General features: G+C 39.9%; 1 protein-coding gene across 6 annotated transcripts in view; it reads left to right on the top strand.

The window, feature by feature from the left end:
• Positions 1–856: 856 nt before the first annotated feature.
• wdfy3 (WD repeat and FYVE domain containing 3) overlaps positions 857–20,432 on the top strand; it is a 120,646-nt gene continuing 101,070 nt past the window's right edge. For 3 of the 6 annotated variants that reach the window (XM_004555669.5, XM_004555666.5, XM_004555665.5), the window contains exon 1: positions 9,168–9,452. In XM_004555669.5, coding sequence (XP_004555726.3) covers positions 9,424–9,452 — 29 coding nt within the window. In that variant the 5' untranslated portion in view covers positions 9,168–9,423. Of the gene's footprint in view, positions 1,087–1,477; positions 1,552–9,166; positions 9,453–20,432 lie in introns of those variants that run through there. The other 3 variants (XM_004555668.5, XM_012920344.5, XM_004555667.5) reach the window with 3 other exon arrangements.

Below are 20,432 nucleotides of genomic sequence, written 5' to 3'. Positions count from 1 at the left end.
TAATGAGTGTTCTAGAAAGAAAACAAATAATAGATAGCCTGAGGTGTCTTATGAAAATCTAAGTACAATTTCAAGTAGGGAGAAAAGCAGGGTATATCCTGGACAGATAGCTAGTAAAGTTGGACAGCACATTATAAATTTTGTTTAGCAACCCAAGCAAAAAAAGTGGCTCCCACCAGGAGTGTAAGGAGAGAAGAAAGCAGGATAAATATACTGGGTTTAAGCAGGGTTGTCTACAACTTCCCTGAGCACAAGGCCCAAAAGATGAAGCTCTAAAGAGCGAGTAGTTTGAGTAGTAGAGGTTTATATAAGGAATTCATCCATTGTTACACTCATATGTTGAACATATAAACTCATACTATGACATGTTTGCATGATATATATAGAAGTTGGTCCACTGGAAATGATTGTTGAATGAGATGTTTGTTATAAAGTGACCCATCCAGTCAGTGTTTGGGGGCCTGTGGTTAATAGGCCTGTCTTCTTTGTTCCGTGCTTATAGTCATTCCAGTTGTCTTTGGGATTGTGATAGTTTAGTTGAAAAAGACCATGTAAGTTCGTAGCACAAGCTTAAATAAATATGTCTGTTTCCCCGACTGCTTACTGCAGTTGCTGTCCATGGTGCTGATCAAAGGGTGCAATAATTCTATTGAGGTAAAAAAAAAATTCTAAGAAATGTAAAAACAAAAAGCTTTTCAGCCTTAACACATTCTGTGAGTTTAAATAAAAGAGAGGGAAATTAATTGAATGCGTGCCCGTTAAATCCCTGCCACCGAGTGTGTTTTTCCTTTTATCCAACAGATGTCAGGATTGTGTTTCAGTTGCGGCCTCGCTCGGGGCCGAGAGGAGGATGCTGTTAGGAGGAAAATCGGCGCTGGGACCTGGCTACATGCTCGGCTTATTTGGATGTTGAGGAAACATGGCGACCGGCGAAAGGAAGGAGAGGGAGCAGCAACCACTTTGGGATTAACGCATCGTTTGAGACATATGGATATACACGGAGTGCCCCGTACCGACTTAATTCACACATTGGAGGTTATCTTCAACGCTCACACCGACGCATTTTGCCGCAAACGCTGCTTACTGGTGAGTAGATGGCGGGTACACCAAAGACGCTCTCCTCTCTGGAAGTGGCTAGTTAGCAAACGTGTGCTAGCTGCTTTAGCATGCGAGTTAGCATGGGCTGGAATGTGCATCTCGGCTGAACTACAGTCCGCACCGTTATCGCTGGTGTTAGCATGACAGTGGCAACCTCGGGAAAAATACAACGAACCCGCGGTAACTGTGGAAACACCAGCTGCCATCTTTATTTGCAGTAAAGTTATTGAAGGCCGTACATTTGAAGGAACGTCACCCGTTTAGCTTGACAGTTGAGGTTCAGATAAGCCGACGCTAGTGATCAGCTGGTCGCTAGCTGCATGTTGTGGGCTAGCGTAGCTGCAAACTGAGGGGATTGCTGGTTGGTTGTGTTTTCACTCACTGACGGTGGAGCTGAGTCCTAAAGCAGGACTTTAACAGATCGCAGCCATTGGAAAACACACAGGACCGCTGGTAATTAAAACGTTCGGGGTACATGTGCAGTATGTGGCTTTGGATAAACGCATTATTTTTTTTATTAGAGGTGGCTAAATCGGGTTGCAGTGAGTGTTTCGTAGTAGCTGGTCTTTAAGGGGCAAATTCGCAATGACTGGCAAAGCTATAGCGGTCACATCGTCCTCATTTTACTGTCTGCTCTGCGCCTGATGTGCAGCAGTCACCTGTGTGTGCGCATTGTCCCTGAGTGTATGGCTATCTGCCCGGATGACTGCACACAAGCTAATCACCTCGCAGCAGGATGGGGCAGAAAACTTGTTTCATGCTGGAGCACTGTGAAAGGTGCGGTATGACATGTACACAAATACACACGATACAATTAAAAGCTACATAACATTTCTGCTTGTAAAGGTGGGAGGTGGGGGGCTGAACTGTCATCCAGCAGCCACTAGAAATAGCAGTGAATATGTAGAGGTCTGTTATTGCAGTGAACTGGTAAGTGAGCATCATTTGAGTCTAATCTAATCTTAAAAACCTGATTAGTTGAGGTGGCTGTTGATGGCTGTGCTAAACTCAATTTCTGAATTGAGTTTATATCTACATAGAGAGCTGTGTGTGAATAAATAACAGTCTCTGTGTTCTAGCATTGGAAGCAGGAAGCCCTGAGTGTATGTCGGTGTTTGTCATGTACTGTATGGTGAATGTTTTTTCCTCATAAAAGTTAAGTTACCAAGCAAGCAAACTGGCTATAATTCAGAAATAATACTAGGATAATTAGTCTAATAAGTAGGCTTGGAGGGGTTTGGAAAAATTACTTCATTGGCTTTTGGATCTTGTGTTGACTATTTTTTGTGAGTATTTGCTGTGTGCCAGAATAGGCAGCAGGGTTTGTCCTGCATAAAAACATTTAGTGCCCCCAACCCCCAAGAGGTTTTGGTGTTCACCAACAGGAAACTCACCAGGGCTGCAGTGAAATAGTTTATAACCAATTTGTTTAAGTGTGATTTTCATTTAGTTAACAGTAAAATCACTTTTGTTTAACAAATGGCCCGAAATAACAGGAAAATGAATGGACCTCTGTTAAGTAAGATAACACTGACTGGTTATTTTAAACTATATGTGGACCTCTTGTGCATAGTCACCCCTAAAAGACCTTTTTTTGAGCCAAGAAAAACACTAAAAGCACTGCCATGCCTTTCAGTGGAGGGAGAAAAGGATACCCAAACATGGGGAGAACTCGCACTCTCCACACAGAAAGGTCCTACCTATGTTTGAATTTAGATCTTTCATGCTGTGAGGCAACCACTGAGCTACTGTGCTGACAGTTGATCAGTTAGTCCTTAAAAGTCCTTTACAGACACGTTCTTAAGCCTTACCCGGCAGCTTTTATCACTGCAGTGCAGCTTTCTTTATCGGACTGCTCTGCATAAACACTGCATCACATTGAATAATTTGAAAACTCGAGGCACAGAAACCCGATTGCTGCTAACTACCAGTAACCGAATTATTCCTTAACTTTGTTCTGTCGATGTGCAAACCCAAACAGTTAGCTAAAGCTCTCCCCCAAGTCACCTGAGAATTATTTCTTCTTTATTATTGTTTGGAAAACTTCTTGGACTTTAGTGCTGTCCATGTGAGGTGATTGTACTGCCTTTTCCACATATAATACCATTAGTGACACTCATATAGTTTATTTCATCTGTAAGGAGTAACCCTGTTACTTTTTTTTAGCTACAAAAAAGCAAATGGGTTACACTTCTGGGCAGCAATACTGTCACATGCAAATTTCTATGCTGTAAAATACAGCAGCGTTGGCAAGAAGGCTTAGTGGTGTTCTGCCTCCAGTTAGTTAGACCCGGTCTACCAAGCGTTTGTCAAGTTCCCCTTTTGTTGTGATTTACTGAGGTGACTCAAGACCTGCCAGCATTTGGTGGTGCAGTCTTGACTGTGTAGCCTCCGGGTCTTCCTTTCTTCTGTTTTTCTCTCACGGTGATTCAGGGCTAACAGGCACTGAAACTTTGAACCTTTTATCATTGGCTATCCAGAGTTTACTCCCCGGGGCTACAACAGGGCTTACTTTGACCTAAATACAATTAGGAAAAAATGAACCCTGTTGGAATTATAAGGATTTCTACATTGATTATTCATAAAATGTGTTCTGATTTTCATCTAAGCCATAATTATATAAACACGGAGACAGCTGTTCTTTTCATGCATTTATTAAACCCAACAGCATACATTTGTCCTCGCTCTGCAGCTGTAGATTGTTGTTGTTTTGCTATTTTGGGGGGTAAGGGAGATTAAGTGGTTAATCCTGTAAGTATTTGATTGTTTGGACAGTGCCTTATGTCTCTCGAATGTCAGCATAAATGCTGGCCTAAATGAATTTGTTTACTCATTTCCTCTCTGCTTTGCTTGCTTTTATAACGGTCAGCTATTAAGAATCATTCCCAAGGATCTGCAATAGATTAACAGTAGTTTTCCAGTGTGATGACAGTTTGCTTTGTTCTGGCCATCATCTACACTCTGATAACAAATGGAGATTTTGCTTCAGCTAGCTATTTGTGTAGGAATCCTACTTGGTTTTCCAAAGCTATTCTTGCATTATATATGCGCTATCAGCCCCAATACAGTTTTTACAACTTTTATGTCAGGGTTTTAGGTAAGTAACAGTTATATATTTGGTTGACACCAAGTTATAGTTAACTAAAATTAAAACAAAACAGAGTATGAAAGAAAGAGTCTAGTGAACTAACTGTATATGTTCTTGTGGTGACCTTTGAGAATAAGGGAGCAGCCAAAGTGGCTTCTGTGTTCAAATTTGTGAGTACAACCAGCACAAAGAAGTACTACTACAAAGTATTGTTGTCTTTTACAGTTCTGAACATCATAATTACTGCATTACAATCTACCATTATACAAACAAAAACTGACCCTTAAAAATAATTAAATCTTAACTAAAAGCAGGCATTTTGTTTCTCAGCATGGGCATTTGGGCAATGACTGTGCACATAAATACACGTGTCTGCATATATTTAAGACCTTTAAGAGTCATTTTTCCTGGTATTTCTGTCCGTGTGATGGGCAAAGTTTACTTTATTCTTGAGTAAATTGAAACCTCGGTAGAGAAGGTGGTGAAAAATCCTTTCTTTCTTTTGGAGGAATGTCAAAGGCTCTTTGGTGGATGCAGGACAAACCCTGTAAAACTAAACATAAAGTAAACTGAAACAAGCAAACCCACTCTGGAGGATAACTGAAACTATAGCATTTTTGAGTGTTACACCAAAGGTTCAGATTAAACCTAAGCAAAGATCCTAGACTAACAAATCGAATATCACCATTAGAGATTTTATTTTTACCTGCTAACTGCTTTTGTGTGGTGGGATGGGAGCTGTGGGGTGTATCCTGTACTTTGTGAGGCTCTTATTATTGATTAAGTGTAGCCGGGCAGCTGCATTAAAGTCTTGTGGATGATGCAGCTCAAGGCCAATGCTGATTTTCCTTTCAGTGCACCGACTGAGCTTTCTCAGGCCATTCAAATGCATCACACACAAAACAATATGGCCTGAGTTGCTGGTGTGTTAGGCTTGGTATAAGCCCACGTCAAACAACAGACTTAAGTCGCAGCTTACTAGTTGTCATCTTTCATGAGAAGACGCAGCACGCACTAATAAAGCACAAGAGGATCAATCTTAATTAGCACTCGAGGGAAGGGCCTGCACATCCTATTAGTGACACTACACATGTGCTGTGCCCATATAGTTTGTGTCTGTTTTGTCTCGCACCATTGGATTACATCAAGTTGATGACATGATAAAACAGAACACTGCAGATTTTTAAAATGTTTAAGGGTTTATTCACCTGAAACTTTGAATTCAGGTGTTTTTCAGTCCCATTGTCATAGGTGTAATATTATAGGGAGTTTATTATTGTAGGGTCTTAACCTGAGAATATAAAGTGCCTCAAGCCAGTTGTTGTTGTTATTTGGTGTTAAATAAATAAAACTGAATTTCACTGCATTGAATTGAATTAAAATTTAGGTCCTTACCATGCACTCTGCTTTTATAAACATTTGTGAAAGAATGAGTCATTCTAAAGCGCTCACTGAATTTGAAAGGTGGCTCTGTAAAAAGATGCCACAACAAGACAGTTTGTGAAGGTTCTCATCTCGTTTTAATTCCACAGTCAACTGTAAGTGGTGGTATGTGGCCCAGTGCTTAAGTTCATAGAATCTATTTTCAGTCAGTCAGATAAACCACAATCACCTCACTTACTAGTCTACACAGCTGTTAATCCACAGCTGAAAATGTGCCCCTAATAAAAGAACTATTTACTTCTGTTTGAGTAGTGTTGAGGGAAAAAAAGGCCAGCTGTTTTCTAAATCGGTGAACCTTTTATTAAAGTAGAACTATAAAAGTTTACTTCCTCAAAAATGGGCTGAGGGCTACAGAAAATCAGAGTATATAAAGAGACGGTCTTACTTTTCATTGAACATTATGAACATTACCGTAGCTTATGAATTGATAAATAAGTGTTTCAACTCTTCCGTAAATAATAAAAAAAGGAACCACCTCTATTATTGGTAAATGCCATGTAACCATAGCTTGTATGGAAAATAGATGCACCCACTGTGACCTCACCCACTGGTTTTGGACTTCTGCCATAGTGACAGCAGCCAGTATTGTGTTTTTGTTTTGTGTTTTTTCAGCTGTAGGTGACCATATTTGGATATGAGGGTGCAGTACAAGTTATTGGCTAATCAGTGAACCAGTACTGATGCAGATATTCAGCCAGTATGTCAGGACATCCTAACTTCAATACTTGAAGGTGTTTTTGTAGTATTTTTAGTTTTATCCCTACACATATTATATGAAGTAAGTGGTTATTTTTTATGACCTGAAGCTGCTTATGTCAGCCACAGAGTTGGATATTGATGATATATGAGATTGGAGTAATGCCTTATATACAGTCTGCTGTTTTATTGGACAGACTGAAGGAGAGAGATTTCCACAGGTCTTTTTATCACCACAGTTTAATTGGCTGTAATTTTCATGGCCCACACTCTGTCTGTAACTGCATGGCAGTAACGATTTGGACTCAAGATGATATTAAATGTTGGTGCTGTTGTCTGTGATTCATGATTATTAGTGGTGCTCATTGAAGCTATAATAAAATGTTGGATTATATTCTCACTTTTGATTCATACGAAAACGAAAATCTCACCGCAACTGCAGAGTGATTGGAGTTGGTGCAGATCTCTTAAGGTTTTTAACACAACAGGTCGCACAGTTAAGCTACTGCTAGCATACATTTCTTTTTTCTTTCATTTAACCTTGGAAGTGTGATATTGTACAGCAGGTTTCGTTCAGTGGGGTGGATCTGTGATCCGTTTCCTCTGCTAGACTCGTTTCAGTATGATCCCGTCCTTCCCCGCTGGAAGTCACATTTCACCATCTTCTTAGTGAAGCATTAATGTCTCTAGCTGTCAGCATGCTCCATTACAGTCTCTTGTAGAGGTTTCTGAACTTTTCAAGGCCAATTTTCACGTCAGGAAATTCCCATAATCACTGCACCTAAACAGCTGTGATGTGAATCTCAGTGTGACATACTAATTCTGCAGGACTGAAACTAATGGCAATTTTCACTGTCAATTAATTTTACATTTATCTCCTCATGTTGTCTATTAAGCCACAGGACTTTGTGAAAAATGTTTCAATTGATAATTTGGAGTTTTAAAAAAAGCTATTTTTTTCTTAACCCAAAGATATTCAATTTACAGTTTCAAAAAAGGAAGAAAATTCTCATGTTTAAGAAGCTTGAGTCATAAAAAATGTGGTATTTTATTTAAGGGAATTATTAACCACCAAGCATGTTCCTGGAGACTAATTTACTGGTCCTTTAAGTTGGAGGAAAAAAATCACATTACTCAACTAGTATAGTTCATTGCTCATATATTTAAAAGTCATTCTTCAGTAAATGTTGCTGAAATACTTGACAGCTTGCACCATACACAACATTGCATGCACACAATGTCAGCAAAGGATGTATTTTAATTTTTTTAAATAGATATCCTGCCCAGTGCAACAGTTCGTCAGCATAATCGATGAGGTCGACTATAAAAATTCGTTGCCGCATAATTAAACTACAGGACACTATGGGGCAGTCTCGGCTGTATTGTTTGCCAAGACTGCACTCAGTGCTAAGAAGAAGAACGCAGCATGAACGGCAAAACAGCGGGACGATAAAAAATGGAAATGGAGATTTGAAAAGATGTCTTTTTGATTTCATTTAAAGCTTTATTTGAATGGACAGAAGCGATTTTAGTTTCCTATTTGCACATTCATTTTAAACTCCTACCAGCACTTGTAACTTGTATTACCTGCAATCTTTATTTATTTCATTTTTATTCTGATTGTCCTATTGAGTAATACTAAAAATACATTTGATTATTATTATTAGATTCATATGTTTCTTGGGTCATTACTTTTATTTGCTGTGAGACGATGTAAACAGGGTGATATTCCCAGTTGGGCAGACTTGAGCAGGAGGTTTGCACATAGGAATCAGAGATAAGAGTTATTGAAATAATTGTTGACTAATCAAAGAAAAATTGTCTAATTAGTTGACTATAAGAATAATCTTTAGTTATAACTAATAGCTAATATTGAAGCACAAAGCTGGACTGAAAGACAGCACAGAGGCACGTATCATGGCAGCACAGGAACAAGCTCCAAACACAAGATCAATTGAGGCTGGGGTCTGCCACACCAGGCCAGGTGCGAAGATGCCCCTGAGACAATCCAGCAGTGATAGATGTAGCTATACCAAGTGATAGCAACATCAGGAAGAAGGAACACAAGAAGCTTGAGAAATACCAAGCCCTGGGAGAGGAGCTATAGAAGATATGTAGAGTGGAGGCAGTGGTCTCAGTCGTAATCGGAGAACTAGGAATGCCAAAGATAGTGTGCAGGACCCTCAATAACAACAATGCTGTTGGCTAACATGTTTGATGTTTTATTGTTGGATGGCTCTTTGGGGTCAAAAATGGGATAACCAACATCTTTATCATTACATTATTCCTGCATAGATTTATGTTCAGGGAACTTAGACTGCCCAGTCTCCTTACAGTGTGTATGTGGGATTTTCAGTGCTGACTAGTGAGGAAAGCATTGTTTAAACATCTAGTCACACACATTCCTATTAACCACTAAATTATTAAAATAGCAGTCTGTTTTTAATAATTTTAGCCCTTTTCTGTTTTTAAGAACATTATCGGATATTAATATTTCAGTTGCCTTCTACAAAGCCTTTGGTGTGACACGTGTAGATTAATTGAGATGCTTTTTTCATTCCCTGTTCTTGTCCCCGAAAGCACACCACATAATAATGCAAAGTTAATGTGAGCTGTCGGAGCTTGGATGTACAGGATGGCGACTGAAATGGCCAGAAAATGAATTTTTAATGATGCTCACTGCTGTGAGTTCTGCCTCCCACTCCTCCTCCCCGTTTCTTGTGGTAATGGTATGTTCCTGTCGTCGTTGAGGCCAAAGCCCGCCCTCCTTTCCTCCCCTCCTCTTTCTCCAAAGCCCTGTACACCCCACCCGGTGTCAGGGGGGGATCAGCTGTGCCAGTCCCGGCAGACCACACACACACACACATACATACACACACACAGTGCTGACTGGCGAACAAAGCCACTGGTACTGCCAATAAAGGCGAGCCATGCCTCCGCGCTTCTCCTCTCCTCTCCTTACGCTGCTGTGAGGGGAAGGCATGACACCATTGCCATCGCCTCTCTGTTTCAGGAAGACACTGTTGTTGGGAGGAAGAGCGGCTGGTCTTTGGCTTATGGTGGAATATTCTTGTCTCTTCTTCTGTTGATGAGTTGAGATGCTGGCGGAGCGCAGAGAGAATAGCAGGTAGGGAAAATCAGAGCTGGGTGCTGAGCTCGTTTCCGCAGCGACCAGGGGTTTGTTTACTGTTCACTGGTAAAAGCCTGACCTTGGTGGATATAGTATGTTTATTGATGTTATTGATCTAAAATAACTGCCTCTCCGTGTCAGTGGCCGTTTCACGACGTTTGACGATTAAGCTTCGATTACAGAGATTGTCACCATCGAGCAGTTACAGCATCTCCTACTGTTGCATCTTTATTGTAAGAATATATCCCGATGTGGTTAAAGCAATCATCGGCCAAACCCAAACGAAGCAAATGTGTGACTTAGCAAAAGATATGTGTAACATGCCTGAGGATGTCATTAGATAGATGTTCTTCTCAAGAGTGTTAATAATTTTAAAGTTTAAAGAAAAATATCACAAATGCCCAACGCTATAAAAAGAGGGTAGCCTTCAATAATTGTTACACTTTAAATTAATAAAATGACATGGATGACACTTTACTGTAGGTTGTAGGTAGGTTAAGTTAAACCATTTTTCTCAGGAAATATAATCACAATAATTCTGGACACTATTGGGATCTTGCATAACACGATTATTTGTAGACTTGGGGGCAAATAGATTTATGCAATGTGGAAAAAAAACAAACATGGACTTTAAATTGTAATTAAGCTGAAGGGAAGAACAAAAGAAATACAAACCAAGTTAAATATGCCACAGACTGTTGGAGAGTGTATTTGGATTATTGTATAGCAGCACAAGTAGTGTTGGTTGCTAATTGACAAAATCAAATATAGCTTGATAATTATCCTGGTTATCTTGTTTTAATAATAATCGGAAACCAAAACTGTTTATAAGTCAGGAAGAATGATATTAGACATCAAAGTTAGACATCAGGAAGCAGAAATGAAGGTTGGCCATTTTAAAAAATCTAATTCAATGTCAGACCAGCAAACAGTGATTTGTGTGTTTACCTGTTATACTCAGCAGTCATATGAAGGATACCTTATAACCTCTGATTAAACAAACACACAGGGATAACATATGTTATTAAATAATTAAGGTAGTGCAGCTACTTTATAGCTTGATAGCTCAAAATGTTGTTGGTTTTGAGCTAACAATCTCAAATGTGTAAATATGCAAGACTTAAAGCTAATTCCTTCTTTATACGTTTTATATTTGCACTGTTATTCTATTAGTACTCGGACTCTATGGCCCTACATGATGAGAATCTCTGCAGGTCTCTGTGTACAACTCTCAACTCAAGCTCAACACAACCAAAATGAAGGCGGCGCATAAAGTTGACATAAGAGTGCACAGATCCAACCATGATTTTCTATTGCTCCTCGCTATGAGTTGATAGGATAATTATTTATGCGATAGAATTCTCAAGAATATAGACCACCAACAAAATGTAAAGCATATGAAAAAATCCCCTGAGAGTTAATGAGTATATTCTTTCTTCACCCAGCACTAGTCTGCACACTGCATATTTTTGGCTTGTTTTTAAGATTATGTGTAGTTTGAATATATTTACATGAGATGTTTAAAGCTATTTAAAACTCACATTTTATAGTCTATTCTTTCTCTTACTAAACATAACTGAGTAGGAATGGCTTACGCGAAATCAAAGCTGAAAAATTATGATATGAAAAATGTACTTGTGCTGTTTGAAGATTAAGTCGCAAAGATGCCTTAAGGTTTACTCTGGGGCTATCGTTGATTGTCATTGTAATTTTAAATGGAGACTATAATGCCTTGCTGTTCATGGTGCAAGTATATGCAAATATATTGTATCACAATGTTACCATACACCTATATGTTTTACCATTGATATTTAAAATTTAATTGACTACAAAAGTCACCCTCCTGTACCTAATGTTGTGTAATTATATAATTGACAGGCAGCAATTTGTGTGAGGCCTGCTAGTTGTCATGGATACCATTCAGCGATCCAGCTAACACACTACTGAAATGTGGTGGCACTCTTCGAGCACATGAAAAGTGTGGCGCTCACATTTTTGAGAAATAAATCGGTATTTTTTTGTCAAGGATACACGACAGCCGCTGTGCTTTCAAATCGACCGGCAGACGAGGCACAAGTAGAACTGTAAGACTAATTATGTGATATTAGTCTGTGATGACAACTGTCCAGGCGTGGTTTAGTGCAGGACTAAATAGATGCCCATTTTAGATGCAGTTAACTGTGGTCTTGACCAGACATGTTCAGCATGAGATCATTTCCTGCTCCTCTGTCTCGTGTTACAAGTCAGGCAACATTGACTTGGTGACAAAAACATGTTGCACTAGTTAGAAACTGCTTTGTTTTATGGTCATGTTTTCACACACGACAGAGGCGTGTACGAGAACAGAGTCCGATCCGACATTACCCAGTCTTTAACCTTCCAGCATCCCAGTGTAAAGCCTGTGTGATGCTGGATAGCACTGACGTGTGAAGAGCTCGGCTGATAGTCCGATGCATTTACTGCTAGCAAGTGGGCGTCATCTGTGCTGCCCCCTGCCTTCTGCAGGCAGCTCCCTCATTTAAGCCACACAACATATTTCCAGTACTTAAGCATACCTGAAGTAAATTTGCTCTAGAAAATATCTCACCCTGATTTTCCCAGAATTGTCCAAGTTGATGTCTGAAAATGACTCGAGTTGCTTAAAATTGATTTGTAATAGTGCTGATTAAAATATGTGAAGGTGTCAGAAAATGTTTGCTCGCCTCTAGTGGATTTATTTCCCATAAATAGCTACGTTTCTGTGTGTCACCGTGGCTGGCAGAGGAGACAGTTAATCACCCTCAGTCCAAATTTGCCAGCATTTGGCAGGGAGGTGGTGTGAACTCACTACCCTGCCTACATAGCCTTTTACTTTCTCCAAATTTGCATTTCCTTTTACAAGTTTGTGTTTTATCTAACTCCTGTCAAACCATTTTTTCTCCGTCAGCCAGGAGACATTTCTGAGATTACATCACCTTCTCCAGAGGAACAACCACACAAGCCTTTGAAGAGTTGGGCTTTTCCAGGGCATTGGCTGCCTTCATCTCCCAGGAGTTGTTGCTAACTCTGGGAGACGTTCATTGAAGCTGGCATCCGCTTAAAGAGAATGCTTTGAAAAAATACTGGAGGGCCAAGCTCAGTTCCCCTCCACAGAAGAGTTGACATTCCATTGATGCCATTGACTCATTGTCTTTGCTTCAGCAGAGACGAGATGCGGTTTGATGCTTTTTTCCCCTAGTTTAAACAGTCCTATCTGTGTCTTTAGAATAAAATGATCAGAGATGCATCCATTTTTTCCCTTTCTAGTACTCCAAAAAAAGCACTTTTGAGCTGGTAATTCCTGATGGTCCTTTGGTTCTCTAATCCCCTTTAATAGTGTGACCTTTATCCTCCATTTTCTGTCACCTCTCCCCAAGGCTAATTAAGTATGCAGGGTTTGTGTGATTGCATAGGTCAGCTGCTGACTTTCAGTTGCATGCTAGGGCAGAGAGATGAGTAACAGGTTGCCATGATCTTAACATATCTTTATGTTGGAGTATGAAAAGGGAATCTGTGCAACAGTCAGAGCTGGTAAACGAACGTCAGTGTTGGAGAAAACAGCAGCATCATGTAGAAAACTGTGCAAGGAATCTAAATTGCCTGATCTAAGAGTTCAGTCACTCTGAACCAGCCACCTACAGGAGGCTGCAGGCAGTTCTTCCCTCATAACACACTGTGGATCAGCAGATAAGACAGATTCATTTTCGTACAAAGATAAGAGGTTTGAAAGGTGGTGGCTGTTTTAGAAGCCTAAATTACAAATGGATTTAGAGACAAAAAGGAAAAAAACACACTTCCTTAACAAAGTTGATTTCGAAGTCATCAAAAACTGAACCAAAGTAAGAGAAAACTATGGATTGTGTATAAAAAGTGCCACAGTGGCATTCAAGTATTGATGACATGGCTTTCCTCTTGATCTGACATTTTTGCAACTCTGTTATCCACACACTGGAGTAAATTAGAAGAGGGGCCGATTTAATACTCTCCTTTGGTTCATTGTAAACATGCTTGGCCATGTACGCATGATTCATTTTGTTACATGCTGAGAAGTTGTGCATAACCCCATATGCTGTTTGGAGCATTGGAACCTTTGTTTTCATAGAAGAGTCACCTTTCCTCAGAGCTTCTGGAGGTTGACCCAAACAAAAAGTTACCTTAAAGAGGTGTAACTAATTTGTAGTAAAACTACACAAAGACACCCATTTGTGCACCTAAATCTGTTTTCAGTGTGTTATAGGTTTAGTGCAGTGCAGAAAGGGAGGTTCTGACAGAGCTCTACGTGATGGTGGTTTCATGACGCTCACTGCTTACCAAGTAGGTGGAGTGAGATGTAATCCTACATTTGTCTGCTGATTACTGCCTTGCCTTTTGTTGATTTTCCATCTCAGCCTTATGCTGAGTCATATGACATGTGTTTGCCCCAGTTTGTGGTCCCGGCCCTGCTGCTCTCCGACTCTACCATTCTCACAGCCCTCGTGTCTGCTTCAGTGACTCTCTGTTTCACTGGGCCCTGAACAGCAGTGCTAACAGTCAGCATTGTTCTGAAATAAATGCTGCCTTTGATCAAGGATACGTTACAGTACAAAAATAGATGAGCTATTTCATCCTGTATACGACTCAGATGATAACTTTCTTAACATTTTGAATTTAGTTTTGTGTCAGATGTTTATTTTAACATAGTTCTGACAAAAGTAATTATTTGAACAGTATCAAATATATTTTTATATCTTTTTAAGGAAAAGAAACCAGTCAAGTTATTTGAACAATGACATCCTCATGACACTAGCTCATAAGGAAGTATCTTGGATCATCTAAACTAGGGAAATCTTTTGGGAAGCGAACCAATTTTCATTTTCACTTTGCTTGTGATAACTTAGTACATCTGGATAGATAAATAAATGATCTATCAATGGGCTTAGGGCTGTGCGATATGACCAAAATCTCATATCCCGATATAAGACATCTATCGTCCCGATAACGATATAAATCACAAAAATTTTACATTTTCTGTAAATTCTGTGAATCTTGGGCAGCTCGACTTGCGTGAAGTGTTTCCAGCTGCGCGTCATGTAGCTGGAGTCGAGTGTTTTAACCGATGCATGAAACTATACCTTTTTAGACATAAGTTGTAACGGCCGCTGTTTTCTTTGTGAGTATTTATTACATGGCGTGCTGCGGGGAAAGGCCTGTTCTAACGTTTGAGTCTAAGGTTTATTTTTTAGCACCTGGCGGCTCTTTTTTACTTCTCATCCGTAAATACTCTGCATACTCTTTTACGTGATTACGTTTATTTTGAAAAGTCTCAACAGGATCTTGAGCTTTATTGTGAAAGGTTTATGTGGAAGATAAACAAGCGGACACGCGATGGTTTTACCGTCGTTGTTGCTAACGACAACGCATAAAAACAGGCGCTTGTCTGTCCGTAATGTGGTTATATTAAATATAAGAGAAAGAGAGAACTTTAAGAAATTAATATAGCCACTACAGTGACCATCAAAATGATGAACAAATATTGCCGTAAAGAGTTTATTTTGCGACACCACGAAACAGACGATAGCGTAAAATGAAACGTTAGACGTTTTTATATCGTTATCCGATATATACCGTTATATCGAACAGCCCTAAATGGGCTTTTTGCCCGTAAATATATTCTTTATTTATTTTTCACAGCAGAGCTTCGACAAAGAGGGCAGCAGATTTTAAGACCAATAAGTGAAAGAACCAACTGACATTCAGCACAAGCATCACGACATAATTACACGAGCAACTTCAAAAGCAGCCACATTGACTTCTATACAATACAATCTGCAAACGTTTTTTAAAACTAATAAATGAGTCAATTTTTAAAAACCGTTTCATCCACTGATCTAAACGGTGACCGGGACTCGGTGAGCGACTATGAAGTGCCTGAAAGAGACTTTCTCTGGTTTTTGAGTCGCTGCTGCTTAAATCTCTCAGCTTTAAACAACAACTGATGAAGCTGGCCTACTGGACTCGATATTTTTAAACTCAACGCAGACCAACCCACTTCTGCTTTTGGATTCTCGATTTCTAACATCCAGCAAGATTTTTTTTCTTGCCTGTCAGCTTTTCAACAGACTTGCCTGTGGCTCAGCCGGAGTTTCCATTTTAGCCAGCAGCTGAAGACGGGCTTTACTGCTGATGCTGCCGAAGCTACACGTTGATCACTTTATAACCCCACTGCTGGCGTGTTTCTCTTGGCCAAGTGTATTGTGTGGATATGTGACTTTTTTCTCAAAGCCTTCACTTTTATATGTGCTTGGCTGCTTTAGACTTCCAAAGGCCTGCCCATCCATTCAGTGGAGTTAGTTTTATTTATGATGAGGACTTGCTTGTGGGTTGTCTATGGAGTGGTGTAAATGAGAAGCAATGACCAGCATTATGTGTGTCATCACAGAAAGGGGAAGGATGTCAGCAGTAGAAAGGAAGGAACTGGATAGGCTGCAGTGCAGAGTTTATGCCACTTATCTGGGTTATGGCTTAAACTCATAATAAAAGTAATCAACTTTAACCCCAGTAAACATAATCTTTGGAAGATGAACCATGGCTGCTGTAATTTACTTTGGTTTCCTGCCAAAGATTTCAAAAGATATTCAGCTGTTAGTGTTAAATAGTGCATTGCAGTTTTCAGTAACCTGAACACAAAATAGTTTTGCTTTTCCATCCCAGACTACAACAGGAAATGGCTTAATTTTCCCTCTCGAAGAAACTTGACCTAGAAAGAAAATCTTCTAGGTCAACTTAAACCATATCTGATTATGACAGTTCACTCTGATAACAACTTTATGGTGTCATTCGTTAATCATGACTCAGTACTGGCACATATCAGAGCGACAAAACCCCCCCAAAAATAAAGAAATCAGATTATTCACTGACACAGAACCAGTTGAATCCCACTGCCCTGTGTGTCTGGTCTGTATTGGAGAATTTTTCTATTTTTACCAGCCACTATACCACAGGAGGCATTGCTTTATCTGTGTGTGTGTTTGTGTTTCATCGAGGTTAAATGATGTCCTGGAGAAACTCACTGCAGCACGAACTACTGCAAAGGTGGATTCGAGTACTTTCGCAGGTGTTCATTTTGTCTGAGGACAGATTTAGTAAACATCAGAGCGCAGCTGTCATTACATTTAACAGGTGTCTAGGTGAGTACAAAATTGAGTCTGAAGATTTGGTTGGCCTGTGTCACGACTACTAAATGCTCACTGAATAATGTAGGGCTGCTCGACACAAAAGTCCACATCACTGTTAATTTGTCAATATTGTAATCCCAGCGAGGGATGTTCTTTAACCGTTATCTCATACAGGCAGAGCCAGTGGTTAGTGAGAGCTGAATTGTGGAGTATATTGCAGCCAACACAGGGTGTATTGCAAATGTCAAATCGTGAGCATTTCAGGTCTTGTCTTCTTTGATCTCCATCATGTGCAAACATTTTACCTGTGTGAGGTTATTTTCTCTGGACATTTTCAGAGGATAGAGGCCCAAAGCACTGATGTGAGAACTAATTGTGTGACTCAAAGCTGGACTGCAGGATTGGTTGTAATTTCTTTTGATTTCTTGCTGCTTCTTCTTTCTTTTTTTTTCAGACCATTCAGGTTGAGTGACATTAAAGATGGTAACGTATATTTATTTTTTTTACCGCTGGTTCTTAATGTTTAATCAGATGACTCCTGATGTCGTGAATGGTTACGTTTCCTGTGTACACACTCTGCGCAGGGGCAGGGGTATTGCTCAAAATCTTTAGTGTGCAAATGTTTGTGTTTGAAGTGGAAGATAAAATATAGCTTAAAGAATTGCGTTAAGTCGTTCCCGTAGTGGGTGATGAGGTTATTTGTGCTCAGTCTGTGTGCCCAGATTGCCATCAGCAGTGAAACTGAGCTGTTCATGTTGGACAACAAACACAGGAAGCAGACGAGACGTCACATCTATGCAAATGGGGAAAAAAAGTATATGCTAAAATACTAGCTAGTGCATTATAACAAATCTGTGCTAATCCAGTCGATCTTAATCTTTATTTTGATCTACCAAAGAGCCAAAAAGGCTCTTTACTGTAGTTACTGCCAATCATTAGTAATGCAACTTGAATGAAATGAAATGAAAGTAAATATTGTCATGAGTGCATCAGCAAACTCTGAACAAACAAATGATATTTAGTGACATTTGTCTCAGTGTCAGAAAACCATCAACAGTGGCTTTACAGTGCTGCACCTGTGATGTCAGCCTCACCACCGCGCTGTTTTGAAACCAAATACGATGAGAAAACGATTGTGAAAAAGCACGCTCATCGCCAAACAATTTGTTGATTACAAGTTGTTAACCAATGAAAATACCCTGGATAATCCTTTTTTATGTGACTTACAGTGACCAAAATTTACAAAATGAACCTAATGTTTTATTCATGAAGACATCAGTGACCAGGAACGTTTTTACTGAGGGCCGTCTTCCCATAATTCCTTTTGCAACCGCAGATATTCGCCCTTAGCTGCCGTTAAAAAGAATGCAGACTTACGACACTTGGACGCTGGCTTCACTTTTCAGACTTGTCTATGGGCTATGGGCATCCTGTGTTAGTTATAGGCCTGGTATCGTCACTGATTTCTAGAATCGATTCAATTCCGATTCACAAGGTCCCAAATCGATTCGATCCACGATTTGATTTAATTCGATTCGATTCGATTTAAATCTGGGAAATTTTGACAGTCAGAAGTATAATTCAGATCAGAACATTTACATATTTTTGTATCTATAAAAAGGAAGCTGACACTCGCAAGACTTTATCCAAGGTGTGAGCATCACAGCAGATGCCTTTGTGTCAAAGTAGCTGAAGATAAAACACAGAAAAACATGAAGGTTTTCCTGGCCTGGGATTTTATAAAAATATTCTGCAGTACATCAAAAACGAAAGAAAACCATTAATTAATGAACATTACCTCTGACGTTACAGCGGTTTTATTAGACACACTGCTAAGCATTTTGCATTTTGAATAATATTAAAAAGTTTAAATTTGTTCAGTATTGAACAGCAGAAATGAGGTTTTCTTTTCGGAAGAATGTAAAAGGGAAAAAAACAGCGGCCGACAGCGCTGTAAACAACAGTAGACTTGTGCGTAACAAGCAAGCGAATAATGAAGAAAGCGAAACTGTTCGAGAGAGAGAGAGAGGGTGGGGGAGGGAGAGAGGGAGAGAGAGAGAGAGAGAGAGAGAGCTGCGCATCGCAATGGAAGCAAAACAGTAAAAGAGTGAATTCATGACGATGTTTATGTGAAGCGTAGTTTGGATCTTCTTTAGCTGCTGGTTCGGTCAATATTGTTTGGAGAGAGATCAAACTAACAGCTTTAGAATCAGCGCATAAAGGGCGTGAACACAAAGCGCGGACCCGGATCAGCGAGCTGTCGGCTTTCAGCCCCGACTGTGAGAAAGGCGACATCTAACTGATTCTGATCCGCGGGTCGCGCTGTGTGTTTAAGTCTATGTGCAGAATCCCTGTACCTGCTCTCATTTACTGTTTGGTGGTTCTTGAAATTTTGTGAGATGTCACCAGAGATTCTGGCATTTCGGACAAAATAAATTTATATTAAAAAATCGATTCAGGATTTTAATGAATCGATTTTACGTTATCCAAGCCAGAATCGATTTTAATCGATGAATCGATTATAAAAACCCACCCCTAGTTAGTTACCAAATACTTTTGAGGTATATTTTTGATGTTGAGTTGTTGTGACATGCAGTTATATTTCTGGGAAGGTGCAAGACTAGCTCAGACAGGTGTCCTTACTAAGGGGAACCCGCATTTCACAACAGATTCCTTTGATTCAGAATATATCAGAATGTAACTCACGGTTGGTGAAATAGATGCTTGACGTCTGAAAGGTTAAAGGGTTCCCCTGGTTTTTGGATTTCAGGCCCTGAGGTTAAGGGGTTCAGTCCTTTTGAGACTGTGCGAGCTATAACTGTATGTACTTGCTCACGGACAGTGTCAGGCACTCGAGATAAAAGTGTACCAAATGGAGGATGTTAAATGGAATTGGTGTTTAAGTGTGAGTTCACGCAGAGGGCAGCCCTGCTGTGTGGGTAAAATGAGTTACTAAAGCCTTCAGTCTTGAGTAATTTGGTTAGTGCCGCAGATGCCATGTTTCTGTAAATCAGAATAACACTGGCAAGCTTCTTTGTAGCTCTCTGCTTCTGCCATTATGTTGCTCTTCATGTTCTTGCTGTCTTTTGTGACAGTCGTTAAAGCAGAGGGATTCTGGGAAAGGAGATGTGTTGTTTAGATGCAAGAAGAAAGCACTTAATAGAAGACAGACCTCTGGGGACACATAAGCTTACTTAGCCCTTATAGTCAACATTTTACTGTGGTATAGTGCATATAATTATAAGGTGGCTAGTAGGGCTGCACGATTTTGCATAAAATGAGAATCACGATTTTTTTGGCTTAGAATTGAAGTCACGATTCTCTCACTTTCTTTTCCAGTATAAATATTTATTGCACTTATTAACTGCACATCAACTTCCTAACAGTTGAGACTGAACATAAAAACAATAAATAAACATAAAAACAACAAATGTCTCACGTTGTGTTGTTGCCGCAAAATGTTGTACTGCTTGAAATTCCGTCTCCACCGTTGCTCGACGCTGCGTGTATAGAGCAGGTAGTGCAACAATAGAAAAATAGTTGCGGGACGGCACTGTGTAGCGTTTGTCTAGGGTGTTGATCATTTTCCTAAATCCCTCGTTTTGCACAGTGTTGATGGGAGCCGACGTGTATAGGGGAGCGCTGTATAAGGTTCCCGTTATTGATGTTTGGGTGGTTGACCGGGACGGATTTTCTCCTGTCACTTTCTCGTCATCCCTGACGTGCACTCCGTTGTTTTTTCCCTGCTAATTTTAGCATCACAGGGCACAGCTTCTGTATCACGTGGTATAAGGCTCCGCCCTTG

The sequence above is a fragment of the Maylandia zebra genome, linkage group LG12, assembly GCF_041146795.1.
Source record: "Maylandia zebra isolate NMK-2024a linkage group LG12, Mzebra_GT3a, whole genome shotgun sequence".
Lineage (NCBI taxonomy): Eukaryota > Metazoa > Chordata > Actinopteri > Cichliformes > Cichlidae > Maylandia > Maylandia zebra.
This window is presented reverse-complemented; position numbering and strand designations above follow the sequence as displayed.